At 38.4% G+C, this 15,717-nt stretch overlaps 1 protein-coding gene across 3 annotated transcripts in view; it reads left to right on the top strand.

Annotated features, from left to right (window-relative positions):
• The first annotated feature begins 6,960 nt into the window (after positions 1–6,960).
• mvb12bb (multivesicular body subunit 12Bb) overlaps positions 6,961–15,717 on the top strand; it is a 33,772-nt gene continuing 25,015 nt past the window's right edge. For 2 of the 3 annotated variants that reach the window (XM_022201329.2, XM_051951013.1), the window contains exons 1-3: positions 6,961–7,016; positions 9,542–9,643; positions 15,274–15,369. In XM_022201329.2, the coding sequence (XP_022057021.1) occupies positions 9,551–9,643; positions 15,274–15,369 (189 nt within the window). In that variant the 5' untranslated portion in view covers positions 6,961–7,016; positions 9,542–9,550. The remainder of the gene's footprint in view (positions 7,017–9,541; positions 9,644–15,273; positions 15,370–15,717) is intronic. The other variant, XM_051951012.1, reaches the window with a different exon arrangement.

A 15,717-nucleotide genomic window follows, 5' to 3' on the forward strand; every position in this document is an offset into this window, starting at 1 on the left:
ACACTGGCTGCTCCCCCACAGAAACCTGCCACAGCCATCATTCATCTTACCCCACAATCCTCAGCATGCAATGTGCCCCACATTAAAACACTGTAAAAGCTGATGGTTTTCACAGTTAGCATGTGTTGCTGATATCTCCAGACTCTCGACTGAGTGTTTCATCACCTATTCCATAATTAGACCATTACTTTAGCAGGTGCACCTTTTCTCAGCTGGAGCATGTGTTGTTGTTTTTTTCCCCTTCTACTTCTTCTTCTTCTTTTCCACTGACACCTGAGATTTTATTTTATCAACTTCAGCACCATCACAAATTCTACATAAAATGAGCACATCTGTTTCATTGGGTCGTCAACACCTTGATGCGATAGCATGCATTGGTAGGATTATGAGCGTGTGAGGTGGGTGGTGGTGGTGATGATGTGGGGTGCTGCGGTTGCTGACAAAGTAAGATTATTGTAAAAGGAAATCTTCTCCCATTGCGTAAATTCCTCCGCTGGAATTATGTGCCACTGATATGGAGATACAGTGAGCCTCAGATATCCATGAAAAGCCGCTTTGCTACGTGATCTTAAGCACACTGTTTGGCAGCAGGTTGAGATATTTATAATCAGTGTTGTGTCAACCATTAAAATGTCCAAAATGTATCTCCCTTTTTTTTAAGATTATTAACTTAAATTGTGGTTCAAAGTGCAGAACTATAAGTGAATGTCCGTCACACCTGAGGCCTTGTCAAACAAGTTCACACACTCCTCATTAGCCTATCGGCATGAAGGTACATTTCTCTGTATTTCTCAGCATATCATATTTTTTAAATCATTTGAATGTGAGGACATAACCTGACTGTGGTGCATTTTACATCAAGCAGCAGTGATTGGACTTCCAGGGCTGAAAAACAGGTGCGACTGCAGTAATGAAGATGGTAGAATAGTTTCACTTAGCCTACTGCCACAGCACTGTGTCAGCACCGGAGAATGGTCTGGTTGCACTTTGTATTATCACCGACCTGTCACTTTTCAAGTTCAAACTGAAAACCCACCTATTCAGACGAGCCTTTGACTCCAAGGACTGTTTTATTTTCATGTCGTAAAAAATGCCTCATTTAAATGTAACCGATTCATCTGTGCTGCATTTTGGTTTTATGGTTTTTACGGTTTTGTGGGTTTCATGGTTTTATAGTAACCAAACCGTCTTGTTCTGTTTTATCATACTGATGGAAAGCACTTTGGTCTTCTTTTATGTTGTTGTAAAGTGGGATCTTTCTGCATGGAGTTTGCATGTTCTCCCTGTGCATGCGTGGGTTTTCTCCAGGCACTCCGGCTTCCTCCCACAGTCCAAATATGCTGAGGTTAATTGATTACTCTAAATTGCCCGTAGGTGTGAATGTGATCGTCTGTCTGTATATGTAGCCCTGTGACAGACTGGCGACCTGTCCAGGGTGTCCCCTGCCTTCGTCCGAGTCAGCTGGTATAGGCTCCAGCACCCCCCGCGATCCTAATGAGGATAAAGCAGTGTATAGAGAATGAATGGATAGATGTATGATTGATTCATTATCATTCCGCTATGGATGTGGGGGAAAAAATCTGGCTTGATTGAATCTCTTCAAACTAATCCCAGTCATCTTAGGCAGTGCTAAGCCCAGGATGCATCAGTGGTGCCCCTTTTCAAATAGTGACAGGGGGATTGTCTTGGTAGTACAGCTGCATGCAGAGCAATGAGCACTGTTATTAAAATGGCTTATTCATTGGAAAAAAAATAAAACTAACAGGGCTGAAAAATTGCATGGTCCAAAACTTGAAATTTTCAGTGTGGCATGCTGTTTGTAACACATGGCTAATGGAAGTTGAGGAGAAAGTCCTGCGAAATGCATGGCCAGTACCCAACGTGTACGTCTGGTAAGTCAGAATAATGGCGGAAAAACTTTGAAACTTCCTAAATTTGTGATCAAGAGAAAGGATTACAGTCTAAAGAGGGGAATTTTAAATTAGCCAGACTCACCAGATGTAGGTTACAGGTGTAAGCCTGCTATTGGCCACATTTCTGGAGACTTTGCTCTTCCCTTCAGCTATCTTCTAGCAACCTACCACACAGAGGATTTGCATTGTGCAGTAAGGCAGCTCTGCTGGTTTTTCAGGTGGGTTGTACATTTTAATCACAGTGCTCATCTGGCACATCTGCCACCAGAACAATTCCACTCTGCCATTATTTTAACATTGAATTCAAATCCTGTTTAGCTCCAGCCACGATGACTGTGGTTGTTTAAAGAAATACAAACAAGCCAGAGCATATTAGCCCCATTTTTCCCCTAAATTGTAACTTTAATACGGTTTACCCATACATAGTAGAGGGCAGTGTTACAAGTTATTTTACCAGCTGAGTAAAGCTGATTCTAGCTGTTTCCTTAGAGATTTTCTATCTGTGGCTAAACCTCTCTTAAAATTATCTGACTTGGCTTATGATCAAAAACATGTTGACAGCTTTGCCAACACAGCCACACATCAAACAAGGGCAACTCTTTGCAACATTCGGTGTCATCTTTGATAGTAACTTTCACCCATTTATACCTCAGATCCTCTGACAACATACATGCCGGGTCACAGCCTGAGGTCCTCTCTCTGCAAGTCATTCCATGATCATTATCTAGGCTGTGGAATAGAGGTGGCCAGATATTTTCTGCTTTATGTTCTTTGAAAGCCATCTTAAAAAACTATTTTAATGGTGTTTTTTGATATGACATGATTTATGCTCACTTGTGATGTGATCTGAATTCACTTTTATTTAAGTCATTTTTGAAAACCAATTTCATGCAGACATTTTCATAATTCATATATTTGTTTACTTGATATTTACTTTATATTTGAATAGAGAAGTGGATGCAGCAGACAGGGTTAGATGGAGGCAATTGATTCGCTGTGGCGACCCCTGAAGGGAAAAGCCGAAAGGAAAAGAAGAAGATGTTAACTTACTTATTTGACTCTTCATATGCAGTTTTAAAAACAAATTTACATTACTTTTAAACTATTGTCCACCTTTCTTTTTTTAATCTTGTAAAGTACTTTGTAGTTTTCATTTTAAAAAGTAGTTTTATTACAGTTTCCTATTATAGTTGTTGTAATTTACTAGTTCAACTGAAATTTAAGCCTTTTTATTTCCTGAAGCTCTCACCAATGGCTAAAAACAAATCTGAGATTCAGTCTTTTCTGGTCTCTTGTTCATCCATTCTTTTTCTTATCCTAGTTTCCTCCATTAACATCCTCTTCAGTCTCCCCTGATGTCCATAACAAGAATTTTCCTCTTCATTTTTTCTGTTTTATGGTGTGTGACAACCAGCATTAAGATGACGTCTTTACCAAGATACTTTGATCTTATAGGTAGGTGAAGATCTATTGGTGGTGTGTAAAACATTAAACACCTTTTCTGAAAGGTAGTGCCCACTCTTCTAAGTTATTCAGTGCAAGAACAGGCATTGAAGTGGGGGGAGTGGACACAAAAGAGGTGCCATTCTTGCTATTTAAAGTTAGTGTACCATTAAATGATTTTTAAGCTGTTACTGTGAGTTGAAATAGATGCATAATGTTGCTTTAAAGCAGTGAGACGTACACTGTTCAAGTGCAATATACACTGCCTGACCAAAAAAAAAAAGTTGTACAGTCTAATATTTTGTTGGACTGCCTTTAACTTTGAGAATGGCAATCATTCACTTCCCAGATAGCAAACTATGGGTGAATCTATGTTGAATCTATGTTGAGACCTCATGTCGAAATTATACAGAAAGCGCAAGGTTGATAAAATGTTGAGTCAACGTTTGCTTTTCAACCATAAATCACACTTTACCCAGATAGCAAAAGATGTTAAATCAATGTTGAATTAGGGTTAAGAAGGTTGAATTTTGGTTACGGTTGAAGACTGATGGTTGGATCAACGTTGATTCAACAACATTTTGTCAACATTGAAGTTTGTGTTTAAAAGATACCATTGAATCTAGATTGTATTTTGGTTTAATTAAAATGTTTGACAGGTCAATGTTTAATTAATGTTGAATCTATGTTTGCAAACATGTAATCTATGTAAGCAAACGTTGACTCAACATTTTATCAACCTTGCGCTTTCTGTATAATTTCGACGTTAGGTCTCAACATAGATTCAACATTGATTCACCCATAGTTTGCTATCTGGGTTTGGTATCATTTTCTGCTATGTCACAGCATTTATTTCTGTCTAGAGATGCATTAATTTTTCATCAACATCTTGCATTGATGATGGGAGAGTCAGACAGCTGCACAAAGTCTTCTCCAGGACATTCCAAAAGATTCTCAACGGAGCTGAGGTCTGGACTCTCTGGAGGCCAATCCATGTGTGAAAATGATGTATCATACTCCCTGAACCACTCATTCACAATGTGAGCCCCATGAAGCCTGGCATCCTCATCTTGGGACACGTCCGTGCCATCAGTAAAGAAAAACTCCACTGATGTAAAGACCTGGTCAATCAGTATATTCAGGTAGTCAGCTGGCCTCATTCTTTGGGAACATAATGTTGCTGAACCTGATCAACCCCAGATCATAACCCTAACCCCCACAGGCTTGTAGACACTAGTCATGATGAATGCATCACTTCATCCGCCTCTCTTCTTACTGTGATACACTCGTCTCTTTGGAACAGGGTAAATCTGGACTCATCAGATCCCATGACCAACCACATTTGTTCCTGGAAGATGATGATTCTCCACTATCCTTTAGGTTTGAGTAATGTGTTGGTTATAGCTACAGTTCTTAACTTGATTTTAGTTTCAGAAATCTCCTTCGTTGTTTTCTTTGCTTGATGCAGGCCAATAATTTCACCTTTCTGAGACAGGTCAACATCCTTTCCATGACCACAGGATGTGTCTTCCAACATGGATGTTTAAGAAATGAGAAGCTCCTCACTGCATCAGCTAGGATTAAATAAGCTGTTGTCTGCTTACAGGTATTCATCACTACAGTAATTATCCAATGGAAGGATCTTACCTATTTGCTTAGATAAATCCAGGTGGTGATGTTTTTTTGGCCAGGCAGCATATTATTAAGTTCAATCACTGAAACAAAGGCTGAATAATTGATAGATGTGAGAATATTCTGCATTTCCTGGTCTGACATCATGGTATGCCGAATATTTAGGGGGGCGGGACCTGCAGCTTTAGTTAGGTTAAGGAAGGAGTTCACTGACGGTTTTGCCAATAATAAAGAAAAAAAGCAGCAAGCAAACAACTTATATCATGTGGGCCTATTGTTTCAATTCAGTTTAAATATACCGTAGAGTAAGACATCTAAATCAGAGTACAGAGAGAGACTGCAAAAGCAGGCAGCACCATACTTTACTGTTTCTAGCTTTAAACTGAGAATCTAAACTAAACGTGACATTTTGCCTCTTCGGTAAGTCAACAGTGACAATGAAGATGGTAGAAGTTTCTGATTATACGAAGTGGCAGCTTTGTTCTGAACGTCTCCCCTCTAATTACAGAAGCATTATAAATGTTAAAATGGGAAAACTGATCACATCATGTTCAGGCTTGTAAGCAAATAAATACGTCTCGCTGTGTGTGGCCGCAGTGAAGACACCCTACCAGCATATGGCACCGTGTCACCGAACAGAGCAACACATCCTTGATTTGAATAAATTAGGATAATAGTTGCACAATGAAATAATTTATTTGATTGGTATGGTGGGGGTAGAAATTATCCGCTTGATGATGGAAAAGTATGTGTCGCCTGCTGGTGTTTTGGACAGTCTACAAAGGGGCTTTCAAGTTTTGTGCTCAGGGAGACGTGCATCCTAATGTTACAGCTAAGCTAATAGATCGCTCTTTATCTTACTTTTATCTGATTACAGTAATGACATGTGATGATTAGAGGGACAACCAACTGTCAGGAGGCGTGACCTGTAGATACATCCATGTAATGATAGTCTTTCAGTGAAGCACAGCCTTAATTTAGTTACAACAGCAAAATTGGATCACAAAAGTTATTGCAAAAAAATACACACACGCGGGTCAATGTGGCATCGCTGTTCACTCAGGCCTGTTCACGGCACCACACTGACCTGTTCACAAGTCAGTCGACCGTTTCCCATGCGATGATTTCATTTGTAGAGTCGAATATCTGTAATCTAGTGCTTCTGTGTTGATCTCAGCATCCTGGGATTTTGACCAAATTATAATATATAAATAATAACTACTTGAAGTACTTTTTTTAAAAGTACAGAAAAATGTGTTGACACTGAGGAGCCTTCCAGATGATGTGAAATATCTGAAAATACTGATGCAATAAAACTAAAAACTCATCTCAGGCTGGCTTTTATGCAGTGTTTTATAATTTTATGGTTTAAGTATTTCTGTTTATTGTATCATTAATAATTATTTTTATTCTATATTATTGTTCGTATTCTATTGTTTTATTATAATCATTTAATTGTGTGTAATATTTCATAATCATATTGTAATTGCTTGTTTTATCTTTTATTTGTCTTTTATTATCTTAATTACCCAATTGTTGTTTTGTCATATACAATCATTAGTTTCTCCATTAATTTTTAACACCCTATGTTTTGTCAGTCGCTTGTTAAGCAGTTTGTTTAGAAAGTGCTACATAAATAAAGATTGCTTTACTGATTAACTGATTATCTGATTGATTTTTTAAAAAGCAGCTACAGTGAGCGGTTTTACTGCAGAGTGGGTCAATAATTAAAATACAGCAGTTTGTAACAAAAAACACCACAAAAGGACACAAACAACAGTCACGTTGGACAGTCACAGTAAAAGCAGTGAGCTTTTATCATTGGTAAACGGAATTTAAAAATAATATTAGTTAAATGTGATTAAATAAAATTTAAAAAATACATAAATAAAAAGCTGGTTAGACTTTCTCTATCGAAGGCTCATTGCTGTGTTGGACTTTGGTTAATCATTTCTTGCCGTGACACCCGGAACTGTTTACCTTCCACCGGTGAAAAGTCCAGTAAAGGTGAGCAGGACGAGACAGAAGGTAAAAAATAAACTACACGAACACAACTCCGGGTTTTACCTTTATTTCCGTGTCTGTAGAGTCTCTAGTCGGCCTCCAGTCACTACTTAGTTCCCAGGTAATTTGTAGGACATGCTAACAGTCGGCAGGTTAGCATTTTATCGACGAGCAGCAAGTTGTAGGTTAGCTTCAGCCAATCATAGACAAACAGTCGTCACTGAGCACTAGCTAATTAACACGTTAAATATCGTTACTTGTAATGAAGATTTCTTCTTTCCAAAAGTTTAGCCCACATTTAGAACGATAAATACTGTTGTGTGACTGTTGAAACAGTACAAAGGATAAAGCTTAGCTAACCTTAAGCATTCACAAAACCTCAGTAATCACCAGGAACTAGTTGTTAAGGAATTAATTTACATGGAAGTTGCTTAACTTTTTAAGAAAGATTATAAATAAATAGTATCCCCTTCCTGACCTAAAGATGTAATTAGTTATCATTTAAGGTCTTTTCTTGCATTGTAGTGGGCTTTCAGGTCTGAAGAAATCATAAGAAACGATTTTAAGTTCTGTTGATGTATTTTGACAGAACAAATGAAGCCTCTGTAATTTCTTCCAATCATTCCATCATAAACCTTTATTTAATGTTTACATGGAATAATTTTACAAATGTTTATCTTTTTAATGTTATATTTCTGATGTACACCATCATCTAATACATTCGGATAATAAGTAACTAGCAGTAAAAATGTTTCATTCGCTGTCGAAAAGGCTAACTCGCTGACTTTATGTCAAGCTAATAGCATTGTGTTATGTTAGCTTGGTGTAGCACTAGCTAGCTTGAATTCTTTGTTGGTGTAGGCTACACATCTTTTGTCGTTTGAGATTGTTTTTGTCATGAATGTAAATATAAGGAACGTTAAAGGATTTGTGACTTCTGAACTAACGTCTGTATGGGTTATTTAACATTTGTGTTACAGTAAGTAAAACTTTAACGTTTTAAAGTAAATTTTATGTAAAAGTATAAAGTTTGTTTTGATAAAAAAAGACTGCCCTCTGGGGCTTCTTTCTTCATACCTTCAAGATTTTTCATTTAGTTTTAAATGAATTTACATTACATTACACTTGATTGAATAACCCTCTAAATTTGTTCATTTAAGCAAACTTTTTGTGCAGAAGTTTTATTGGTATTTGAAATGCATATATGCAGCTACAATGTCTGTTTCCTTTGAATATATATATTCAAAGGAAACAGACATTGTAGCTGAAGGAGGGTGGCCAGATTAGTGTGTCATTATTTGTCAAAAATTTCTGAGCACGGTACTTAATTTTTAGCTCTAAATAATCTAAGTGCTCATGATATGAATTTTAATGGATTATATGAATCAATAATGGATTCAGCATTATTTCAGATTTTTCACATGTCAGCATTGAGTTTATGGCCTCTGTTCCCAACAAAATTAGACAAAATCAGCAATATGGTGAATGCTCTGAGATACACATTTTGTAACATTTAAACTGACAATCTCATGACAAACCAACATATACTGCGATATTAGGCTTACACCTACATGCTGTTGTATATTTTATGCTAATATGACTGTTCTGCATTATGGTTATGGAGATTGAGTGTTACGTTCACTACAGTCACCATAAACCTGCTATTAAGCATCGTGGACATGCTGTTTAAGTTTGTACACCATGCAGGAATACGTAGTGATGTTTTCCTTGTGAGAGGGAAATACGTTTGGATGGATTTTTCTTTGGTCTGTCTGGGTGAGTCTCTAAGCCTTGATGCTGTGCTGGAAAACAAAGCTCATTTTGAACAAATTAATGTTACAAAGAAATCCTTCATTCTATTAGCTAATTTGCTATCCTGTTTCATTTGAATAAGTACAGCTATCTAACATTTGTTAAAGAGACAGCTGTTTCTGGAGTAAACCCCCTAATTTGATCAGCTTAATTGCAATAGATTTTGTAAATATCAAGATTGAATGCTGCAACTTTGTCAGTTAGTACAAGAATGCTTTAAACTTAATCTAATAAAATTGCATAAGGGAACCTTTGCAAAGCCACTTACCCTGTAAAAAGCTTGCATACCCATTAGGCAAAAATTCCCTTAGACAGGAATAGATAGCAATTGATTAGGACTTCCTTGAAAATATGTGATCACTCCCCCTAATTTGCGATTTGGTGAAGTCATTGGGTGGTCTCCAAATGCTGTTTTGTCACTGGTCTCACTTGTCATTTGATCCTGGATTAGGCGACCACTTTTTCTTCTGGATCCTAATAAGCCTCATCAAGAAGTCAATAATGTGGCCATTCTAGCCAAGAAAAGCCCCTGTCTGCTCTCCATGTAGTGGCTGTGAAGAGTGCAATGCTCATTTTGTTTCACGTTTTGGATTAAAGATGATCTCTTATTTAACTGTATGTTACACAAAAACATAACGCTGAGTTTCAGGAGGAAAAAATGTGCAAAGTTTTTTTTTTGTTTTTTTTTTTAAGTGAGCTGCCAAAAATGTGACAAAGCTTTTTTGCCTTTCTACCAGATCTCCGACATGTCTGAAGTGAGCAGTAAGCTGCCTGCAGATCCCATCTCTGCAGTGGGAGTAGTTGCTTCACTCAGCAAGGTCCCTGAGAACTACTATGGTGTGAGTAGAGATGTCCTGAGTATCTGTGTTTAATGGATCGATATTGGCTAAAATAAAGCCAACCAAAATCCACTGTTGTCCACCTCTACTGAGTTGCTGCAAGGTTCAACAACAGACTGGCTCAACTGTACAGACATTTTGCAGAGTGAAAATTACAGTGCATTTATCTGAAAAATCTAAAGTCTGGATGATAGACTTTGTTTTGACATCTAAGTTGGCAAAATTGACCAAACTGCTTGGCTTTGCAAGTCCGTTATTTCTCCTCTCTGTTTGTCACTGTTAAATGATTGGTCTGTGAACTTTCAGAAGGCAGCTTCTCATTATAGGCAGCGCTGATTGTCACTTTTACAGTCTATAGTGACAAATGGGTTCGTAATTCCATGAGTAACTTGAAAAGAGGCCAAAATAAATCTTAGGTGTTGTTCAGTTTGTCTGCTCTCTGTAGTCTGGATGCTGCCAAAGTTTGTTTATGACGTAAAATAAGCATCACTGTGATACACGGAGTGGTTTGAGTAATGTGAGACGTTTTCACTTAACAGTTTCTTGAGTCACTTAACTTACTTAAATGTTTTGAGTGATTTGTGTAAAGTGTATATACCAACCCTACTGTTCAAAAGTTTGGGGTCACCCAGACAATTTCACGTTTTCCGTGAACACTCCCACTTTTATTCATGTGCTAACATAATTGCATAATTTCTAATCATCAGTTAGCCTTTCAACAGCATTAGCTAACACAGTGTAGCATTAGAACACAGGAGTGATGGTTGCTGGAAATGAACCTCTGTATCTCTATGTAGATATTCCATTAAAATCGGACGTTTCCAGCTCGAATAGTCATTTACCACATTAACAATGTCTAGACTGTTTTTCTGATTCATTTATTCTTATCTTCATTGAAAAAAAAATGCTTTTCTTTCAAAAATGAGCACATTTCAAAGTGACCCCAAACTTTTGAACAGGAGTGTACTATATGTACATTATGCAAAACAAATGTCTATATAAACATCTAATAGGCATTTTAAATAAATATAAGCATTGTAATAAACTCAGATTGGAACTGGTCCCAGTAAAGCTTGAAAGGGACATCCATTAGTTTGTTGCATTTGTTTTGAACTGTAAGAGATTGCACATATGTTTAGTAACACATTGTTTAATTTAATAGCCTATTTCGATCCACCCTACACAATACATGTATTTCCTTAGAAATCAGAGTTGCAAAAATAACATCATTTCCTACTCCTGTGAGGCTCTTTTCGCAGATATTAAAATGTTTTTGCCAGTATTATGATAGGGCCAAAACACAAATTGTCAGTCACTACTGGAAAGTCTAATCTGACATCTAATAAAGGTTTTGTTTTAGCACTCTGCTGTTGGCTGTACATGTAATTGTTGCAACTGTTGGTGTAGTATAATGCACAGCCAGGATGCTGGCCGCCTTCCAAAACGTTTTTTTGTTAGAACTGTTAGATGACTTATTCATAAAGTTTACTTTGATGATTAGGAGGACTCACTTTATTGGTTGCCACCAGTATTTGTAGATACACCAGAGGCGAGGATTTAATGATGTTTGGTTGAAGCCCATATCATTTAAGTTTGTCGCCATGTTTTCTTATATTCAAGTCTAACAACAACATCACCATTAAGAGGAATATGTCAGGATGTGAGGTAGTGCAGGGTAGGCAGGTTAATGAGAACCTTTCGTAGTTGTAAGTGAGTTGGAGAGGCAAAAGAAGAGAGGCGAGTCTGTAAGTTTAATAAAGCACAAAACAAGCTCAAGGGCAGATCTCGCTTCCTCTTTCTCTCTCTTCCTATTCAGACCTCTTTTGTTTTCACCCTGCACCCACAAACCCTCCCTCTTCCCCCACTTTTTATCTCTTCCTGCTCCACCCTACACACCCAGCTTGTTCTAATCTCTGGCAGATGATTGTGGGTTGGCATCCGAACGGAGCCACTGGCAGGGAAGCTGCGTACACGCCACACGGTAGTGACAAACAGAAAGAAGCCCCATCAGACTTCCTCCTCTGCTGCTCCAGTGCACCAATACATTTCAGATGATGTGCAAATACTGTGTAAGTTCTTGAGGGCAGTACAGCAGCAGTTTCAAATTTGGAAACAGCTCAGACTCACAGATTCATTTAGAAAAAGATCATGAAAGTGCAGTCTCTAAAGATGAAACAAGAAAGTATTACTGCAGTCAAATTTGTATTAGCATTTTTTTGGGATCATGATTTGAAGGATAGATTTAGATAAACAAGAATAGAATAGCCAAAAATGTATCAAAGGTACAGCGTTTCAAAGCAATAGCTTGTTTTTTACATTTTCTTTTTTCCCCACACTTGCTGTCCTTATAGGTCTGACCTATCGACCAAATCAGTACAGCAGCAATTTCAAATTTGGAAACAGTTCAGACTCACAGATTCATTTAGAAAAAGATCATAAAAGTGCAATCTCTAAAGATGAAGCAAAAAACTATTACTGCAGTCAAATTTGTATGAGCATTTTTTGGATCAGGATTTGAAACATCTGCACTATTTAAAAAAAATATCAACATTTGACCGTCTTACAAAAATACTGTACTTTTTATAATGATAGATAGATGGATGGATGGATGGAATAGCCATAAATATGTATAAGGTGCAGTATTTCAACCCACCATGGAGATTTTCTTTTTTTCACACTTTCTATCTTAATAGGTCTGACCTATTGACCAAATCAGTTGGTGGAACCTATCTCAGCTGACTTACAGAAATACAAACAAGCCTATAGCGGAACAAGAAGGTGGTGCTACCAGACCGTTCTGCACAGCACCGTGTCAGCGCTAGAGAATAGTCTGGCTCTGTGATTCTAGGTATGACGTGAACATGACAATACTCCTTGTCAGTCTAACATGTTTGTTCCTGTCACTTTAGGTGTGGATGCAGGTTTGGAGGTAAACAGGGATAGACTACAGGTAGCTGAAATCCTTTAACAAGCTTGTATCTTCGCTAAAATAATTCAGTCTGCGTTTGTTTTTGTTCTTTTTATGAAGTAAAATATAAAAAACACCCTTCAAGGTAATAGCATATCAAGCATTAAAAGTCAAGTACAAGTCAGTCTGCAAAATACAAATTCAAGGCCTTTCAGACTCTGAAGCACGATTTCAAATGCATTTGTCCCATCTTCAAGAACAGCTTTTGAACATCACCATGTGGTCTTTCATCTGCAGACTTGAAATGCAAACAAAAATATCAACACTCTGTATCGGTGTACTAATGCACCACTTGAGGAGGGGAAGTCTCAGGATATTAACCTGTATTGATTTTTTTTTCCCCTTTCATACTCGAAATCTTTTCAAATTCCTCCTTAATTCTGACTTCTCACCATACTTACCGTACATTTTATATCGCAGATCAAAGGGCTGATTAACTCTTTTGCTCTCTGATTCGGGGCGCTCACATCTCTGAACTTGAGCAGGTTGTTCCAACACAAGAGAGCACAGGCCCAGATCAAACACTGTTCCTCTGGGATCAGGAGCTTTGCTGAAGCACCAGCAGCCACCCAACATCAAATACCACGAGCAGACTCTCGCACACTCATGCTCTGTGCAAGGATTGCGAAGAGGATATGCCAGCTAGCTGTTTCTGCCTGCTTTCAGCAAAACTAATTGCACCACACTTAATGCACAGCCACGAGTTCTGTAAATCTCCTCATCTGGATCGCCACAAGAAAGCCAACTGTATTCCTCATAATCTTAAGCAATTATTTCAGATGTGAGTTTTTTTGGGTAACTGCGGCTTTAGTTCTTCAGTATGTAGTCAGAAGTCAGCTTATTTTCAGTTAAAAGATACGATCTGACACGTTTCATCTTTTCAGCTTTTCTGTTCTTCTTTGAAAGAACTGTTTGATTGCTCACATTTCTGTGGTTCTTATTCACCTGGTTTCACTCTCTGGAGGTTTTAGATTGTATGCTTTTATATCTTTGTGTTCACAATAATGCAGGTGGTGTCTGTCTCCAGAGATGCTTCATAGAAATATTCAGCACCCCCGAAGACATGTTTCATAGGTGGGCTTTTAGATCACTGGAGGTCTGAGATTTTGGAAAGTGTCAGTGAAATCTGTCATTGCATTTTAAATCAAATAATTCAACCGTATATCAATATCAGAGCCGGGATTTATCTCTTATCGGAAATGTGACGTTCTACTCTCTGAAGTCTGTGTAATGATGGAGCCATACAGCAGCACAGTTGAAAATATTAGAAGGAGAGCGGGTGCAACTTTACACATGCTTTTTTTCTGCCGTGGCTCAGCAGTTGGCGTTTCACATTCAAGCTGCGTCGCATCCTTGCTGCCGGCGGCTGTGGCAGGATGATGCCTGAGGTGCCTCCTAGGAGGACCGTGCCCTCGTTACTCCTCAACTTGACTTTGGGTTTCACAAAGCGAGCCCTTTGTTTACGCTGACAGGATGCGCTGGCTACTGACCTGGAAAAAGTGGCCAAGACGGGTTGTCTTGTAAAGAAGAGGGAGGCTGGTGATGTATAGGCTCCTTCTGGGACCTTTCATGGAACTGCTGTTGGAGACGCCCCGCAATTCCTCTCTCCGCTCATCTTCTCCCCTTTCTCTCTCTCTCATCCGACTATCTGTCTCTGTTCCCCACTCTAGTCTCTGCTCGCATCCCATCTAGTCAGTCGTGGTTTTGCATGAATCTCCCCATGCCATGTTTCCCCCACCCAGTCACTGGGGTCATTCATCATTATTGTCAAGGGGGTAATGTGTGTGGGTGGGTGCAGAGATCTATGACTTCTTCATTTGAATGAACCTCATTAGATTGACTCTTCTTTGTAAAGGATCCCTTTAGAAAATAACTCTGGCAGTTATTTAGGTGATTCTCACATGATAGCCAATGGAACATGACGTTTCAGCCAAGCATGTTTGCTGGAACGATGGAAGAGTCTCTGTGATGCAGTCTGCAGGTTCTATTTTGCTTTATCATTCTGCCCTGCGTACCTACATTTACATAGCAATGCAGTGTAGGACCTTGAGCTTGACTTGTGGTGCCCACATGCTGTCAATATGATGCAATCTATTTTTTTTAGTGACTCTACTGCTCATTTACGGCTATGAATGAGCCTGTTGTACAAGGGCAAGCAGCTCAAGTCTTTGGATTTAGACTTTGCTTTAAATTCATCCTAATGTATTCTTAGAAAACTTGTCTTCTTAAATAATAGAAATAAAACTGTCCATAGTGTGTTTGCAGTGTACTCAGTTTACTTGTGTCTTGCTCAAGGAATATAACATTTGGTTATATAAAAAAAAATACATTCTACACTTACTCCAAATACAATCCCTGCTTTCCCATAGAAGCACATTGAAGTTTGGTTTCCTTATTAGAGCAGAGCCTTGTCAGGGCATCTTTAATCAGCCCAGTCCCAAGGGACGATATTTTTAGCCACCTTTTTGGAGGCTAAGACTCCTTTACCCACGCAGAGCACTAATGAGATGGAGCACTAGTGTAGGCAAGCGTTAATTAAGGCTAGTATGCAAAGGAAGAGGCAAAAGCAGCACGCTCATGGCATACATACATTAACTTTATCCCACCTCCTGCATGTTTTTTTTTTCTCTCCTTGTTTTTTTCTCTCTTTTTTTTCACGTAGGTTGCACAAACAACAGATGGCTCTGACGCCGACCTGTGGAAGGACGGCTTATTCAAATCCAAGGTCACTCGCTACCTCTGTTTCACCAGAAAAACTGTAAGCATGAACGTAAACTTCTCCTCTTCCCTATGCATTCTTCATGAACACCTTATCTGCAGCAGCTTTTTTTTTTTTTTAATTTGCCAACGGTTATTACCTCGCTTCTCTTTCCCGTGGAATATCTTACTGCACTTTGCACTTTGATCATTGGAAGTCCCACTTAAAAAGGCCAGCATTGGCAGTGCAGTTTTGAAGTTTTACATATAATGGATTTGCATGCATATTCCAGATGAATAATACCTCGGAGAAATATTTTTCATGTTGTAAGCCCTCCCGAGGATATTATTTATGTTTATTCATGAAATAACAATGAGCTGTATTTTAACAATTCCAATTTATTCAATC

This window comes from Acanthochromis polyacanthus, chromosome 7, assembly GCF_021347895.1.
Source record: "Acanthochromis polyacanthus isolate Apoly-LR-REF ecotype Palm Island chromosome 7, KAUST_Apoly_ChrSc, whole genome shotgun sequence".
Taxonomy (NCBI): Eukaryota; Metazoa; Chordata; class Actinopteri; family Pomacentridae; genus Acanthochromis; species Acanthochromis polyacanthus.